The 4,973-nt window shown below is 37.4% G+C and overlaps 1 protein-coding gene across 1 annotated transcript; it reads right to left on the bottom strand.

Moving 5' to 3' along the window:
* Positions 1-443: 443 nt before the first annotated feature.
* On the bottom strand, positions 444-2,756 carry LOC141594834 (cysteine-rich receptor-like protein kinase 34). Its single transcript, XM_074414824.1, has 5 exons — positions 2,741-2,756; positions 2,072-2,187; positions 1,763-1,973; positions 702-936; positions 444-612 (listed from the first exon to the last, which is right to left on the bottom strand). Exons 1-5 carry the CDS (start codon positions 2,754-2,756, stop codon positions 444-446), a joined length of 747 nt encoding a protein of 248 aa, XP_074270925.1.
* Positions 2,757-4,973: the final 2,217 nt, after the last annotated feature.

Genomic DNA, 4,973 nt, shown 5'->3' with positions numbered 1-4,973 from the left:
CATATCTTGAGTAAAACATTATTCCTATTAGTTTCCTCTTTTAATTTAGTTGTTGTCTAACTAGTTTCATTTGCTTGTCATTTAGTGTAGCTCACTTAGTCATTTTATCAATCAAACCTATTTTCCTTGACTTAGCTAAACTTAAGAATAATAACAATTGGTAGTCACCCATGCTCCATGTGGTTCGACCTCGACTACCCTTTACTAGTTGAGAATTTCTTTAATCGGGAAAGACGACCTCTACCCCGCTATCAAATGGATCGCATGGTCAGAATTTTCGGCCATGGTATCTTTGGACCTGGTCCAAATGAAGAAGATGAACACCCCCAAAAAGCAGGCCAAGGACAAAAAGTGTATTTAAAGTCGTTATGGTTAACCGTATTTTCTAAACTGATTTCAATGATATAATCTCTACAAAATAAAAAAAAAAAGTTCTAATAAGACTAAGTAAGATTACTCATGCGGGGTATTAGACCTTGTTCGTCCGGTTGTTGGTCAGAGAAGCCGTTTCTTTGACCAGTTACGACTTCGAGAATCATGATTCCTAGACTATATACATCGGACTTTGTTGAGATCTTGCCTTGTCTTGCGTACTCGGGAGCCATGTAGCCTCTGTAAACAAATAAAAAACTGTTAAATATTATAAATTAATCAAAACTAAGAAAAAATTTATCAAACCCTTCAAAAATGTAAATACTTACGGAGTGCCTACGATCCCCTTTATGTCAGATTGCGATTGATCATCATTAAATAATCTAGCAAGGCCAAGATCGGCAACTTTAGGGTTCAATTGATGATCAAGAAGGATGTTGCTTGGTTTCAGATCACGTTGAATGATCTTAAATCGTGAATCCTCATGTAGATACAAAACTGCATTTGCAACCCCTATGATAATTCTGAATCGAGATTCCCATCCTAGACTAGCTTGCCTTGGGCCTGTAAGAGATTGATAACAATGTTTATGCAAATTTCAAGTAATTTCTAAGAGGACTAAAGCCCAAACATAAGGCAACTTGGTTTATGCGTTTGCCCAGACTTAAACATAATCTTAGACTAGAGCCCAATTTTCAAATAAATCATGAGATTGAGAAATAAACTCAGGGGTCATTTGTTTGCTGCTTATAAATAAAATGAATTGAAATGAGAAATTATAAAAGTAAGAGATTTTAACTTCATATCTTTTAAAACTTTTTTAGTTCATTGAAAAATAAACATAAAGGTATGGAGTGCGAATCCACAGAAAGGAGTTGAGTATGAGATTTCAATGGGTTGTAATGGAGTTAGAATCCGTTGGATATCTAACTCCATTCCAAAATATTTCAACCAAACATTGGAATGGATTGATCCATTATTCCCCATACATTTTAATGATGTCAACCAAACAACCACTCAATAAAAATGAAGGATAATGTCACTAAGTATAAAAACAAATAGTTTTATAAGACCATTTTACATATAAGACCAACTCAGTAACATAAAGCCCAAGTAAATTACTTAATATTCTTGTACAAATATTTTTTTTTTGATAGCCTAATACTTTAATTTGATAACTTGCCCTTTTAAATATGTCGATAGTCATCATAAAACATCAAATTGTCAAAATAAACTTAAATTGTAAATATAATCGAGTGTAGATTATTGGTTATTCTCCTATTGGTCAGTCCTACGTTATAAGACAGTCCTATAAAAGAGTTTTGTAGCAAATTGTTGTATTTTCTATAATTTAAAAACAATTAAATAAAAAGTTCGGGAATAAACATACCGAAAAGAATGTGATCGAGACTCGAGTTTGGTAAGGACACATAGATTAAGACTCTTTCGGTTTTTGACATGCAGAATCCAATCAACTTCACCAAATTTTTATGGTGTAGCTTCGCAAGTAACATGACTTCATTCTTGAATTGATCTAACCCTTGTCCAGAGTTTCTTGCGAGCCTTTTTATTGCCACCACTTCACCATTTGAAAGTTTTCCCTGTTTATTATAATCGTTAGAAAAAAAAATACTACAATTACCAAAAAAATAATAATAAAAATATAGATGTGATAGAACACGAGCGATACCTTGTATACCTCTCCGAAACTACCTTGTCCAACTTGGTTTACCTCTGCGAAGTTACTCGTTGCTCTTTTAACACTCGCATAGGTAAATATCATAGGTTGTAGACTATCAAAGTCATCCAAGTCCCCTGTTTCAACATAGAAGTTAACAAAAGTGTTGTAGTTTGTAGTAAACCACTAGGGAGGTAGAAGGATAGTGTTTTATCAGGATTTACCCTGGAAGGGTCAGGCTTGATTAGTGAAGAGTATGGGTATCTAGCTCAATGAATTAGGAGAAAGTATAAACAAATAATAGGCCGGACTTAAGTATAAATAACGTTGTTTGTATTTCTTTGATAAGCTGACTACAAGTTTTGTGTATATAATTGAGTGTTTGGGGAAGTAATAGACAAATTGTAGATGAGTGATGAATAAAATAAAACATATCCTTTACAAATGTTCGAACCATGCTATTTATAGTCTGCAAATATTAACGTTGGATGCAATCTCAACGTTCCTGTTGACTGTTGAAGCTGTTAGCTGAAGAATAGGGCACACTCCCTATTAATTCTCTTGACTTAGTCTTCCTTAACAACTTCCTCTCCTTCTTCCTTTGCACGTTGTGGTTTATGGGGGTAGTATGTTCTTGTGGTTGGACTTGGTCTTCCGTGATAATAGGGCGTGTATAACTGTTTTACTTGCTTGCTTGATCAACCATCTTGCTGGAGAGTTCTATCAAGCTATCTTAATATCGCTATCAGGCTTTTCTTCCTAGGTCTTCACAACTTATTTATCCTCTGGTGCTCTTCTCCTGTCAAACAATAACTATACTTGCCCGGACTCTGGTTTCCCCAATCAGCCTAATAAGGTCAGGCTAAATTACAGTCAGACCAGGCTAAGTTGGGCCTAACAATTGCCCCTTGACATATTACCCGTGCTGGATCAGGCCAGGGGTAATATGTCAATTTACCGGGCTCAAATATAAAAAGAATCAAATTTGTTCTGTGACTCTTAGACTCCTAGTGACCGTTAATCACTGCAACGGATAACTACATGATGTCATGCTGACAGTTTTGTGTTTTCTAGGGTTTTAGCACCGTTATTTTTTCTCTATAAATACGGTAATTGTGATGAGTTCATTTTCCACCAAAATTCCTCTACTTCTCTTGCTAAATCTTCTCTTAAATTCTTCCCTGTTTCCCAGGAATTCCAATTTGCTACCTTTAGTTTCTTTACTAAGTAATATTAATTTACCACGATAAATAAACCAACAAAGGATATGGAAGCCAAAAAGCGTCCTGCTTCCCAGAAAGCTGCGGCTGAACCTGAACCCACAGACGTCCATGAGGAGGAGGTGGTTGAAGTTGATCCTCCGGCTCGTGCTATAGCGTTTAAATATCAAGATTCTATCTTTTCTGCTCTTCAATCTTTGGAATCTTCTTTCCCTGAAGAAAATCTATTGAAAACGAACTATGATGGGGTTTTAAGGGAGAAAAAATTAATCCCTGACTCGGCTGAGGTTTGGATCCCTGAGTTTTGTCCAGTCATAGCTAACTGGGTGTCACCTAGTTGGTTCTGCATCTATGAATGGGCGTTCAAAGCAGGTTGTAAGTTACCTTTTACTCCTTTAATGATTGATACTATTCGTGCAATGGAGGTATCACCTTTTCAAATCATGCCCATGGTTTGGAAACTTGTCCACTCTATAGAAAATTTTTTTGCTAAACATAAACTTGTGATTACTGTTAATGATATCAAGGCAGTATATCATCTGAAAAATCCTTCTACCGGTCGTTTCAATTTAAGAATTAAGTCAAAAATGTCTCCATTGATTACTAACCTGGACTCTGGAGACGACAAAGGCTGGGCAAAAACTTACCTGTTTATCCGGACTGACAGTCTGGGGTCAGGCTTGGATTATTTGAGATATCCTCCTTTGGAGAGTGGTAGGTTTCCTGTATTCTTAATTTACATTTTATATTGTACGCAATTGGAATATTTAAGTTTTACCTGTGCATTTTTTTGGGTGATACTTGCAACTCCTGATTGGAACTTTGATCCACTTGATGAGGAATCCATTTCAAGGATAAAGGCCTTTCTTTCTATTCTTGAGGAAGAAAGGACTTGGCCTGCTAGTCTGGGCAGGGATTTGTTGCCCCGGTATATGAAGCCTAAGCCGAGTGTGGTCAAAGTACCTAAAGGCAAGCCTAGCTCCACTGCTCTTTCTTGTATGTCTTCTTTGTATCTTGGTGTTGATTGTTGTATTTTTATTATTTCCTTCCTGATACTTATGTGGATTTTTTATATATCCAGTATAAAGATCTTCTGCTAGGTTGGCCAGTTTTAGTGCAGCCGACTTGAAGGTTGGGGTTGCTAGGATTGCTGAACAGTCCAAGAGCCAGGAGGCTAGTGGGAGCGACAAGACACTTGACATTTTAGTTTCTGATGTTCAGCCTCCTCAGGAACCGCCCAGGCTAGGATCTCCAGAGGTCGTTCAGGCTTCCAAAAGGAGGAGGGAAGCTGTCTTTCCTGAAGAGGAGGAGAGAGAGAAAGAGCCTATTCAGGCTCAACCAGTCAGAAGTGTCACGGAAGTGTCTGCTCAGATGGACGACATGGATGCTGCCCGGGCACAGATAAATGATTTCTTTGCTAACATGAGCGTCCAGCTTTTATCTGACAACACCCTTGAATCCTCTACTAAAGTGGTGTCTATCTTGTCCTCCCTTGTGACAAAGGATGTTGCCCTTGCTTCTCAAGCTAAGGAGGTTAGTTGCAAAAGGCTTTTTTGGTTGTTATGTTTTCTTTGAGTTTGTCTTGTGTTTGGCTAATTGATTTTCTTTTATATTTCTGTAGGGATTGAGTGCTGGGTTGGTTACTGCTTGTCAGCTCAGGGATGCTCTGGCTAGGATTTCAGGCTTGGAGGAGAAATTGGATA

Source organism: Silene latifolia, chromosome 8, assembly GCF_048544455.1.
Source record: "Silene latifolia isolate original U9 population chromosome 8, ASM4854445v1, whole genome shotgun sequence".
Lineage (NCBI taxonomy): Eukaryota > Viridiplantae > Streptophyta > Magnoliopsida > Caryophyllales > Caryophyllaceae > Silene > Silene latifolia.
The sequence above is the reverse complement of the archived record's forward strand: the minus strand, read 5'-3'. Positions and strand labels throughout refer to the sequence as shown.

Excerpts from the sequence above, each read along its gene's own strand:
- LOC141594834 (XM_074414824.1), bottom strand. Across the intron at positions 1,974-2,071 it reads GACAAGGTAGTTTCGGAGAG|GGAAAACTTTCAAATGGTGA; the intron begins GTATACAAGGTA and ends TATAATAAACAG. Across the intron at positions 937-1,762 it reads TCTCGATCACATTCTTTTCG|GCCCAAGGCAAGCTAGTCTA; the intron begins GTATGTTTATTC and ends AATCTCTTACAG.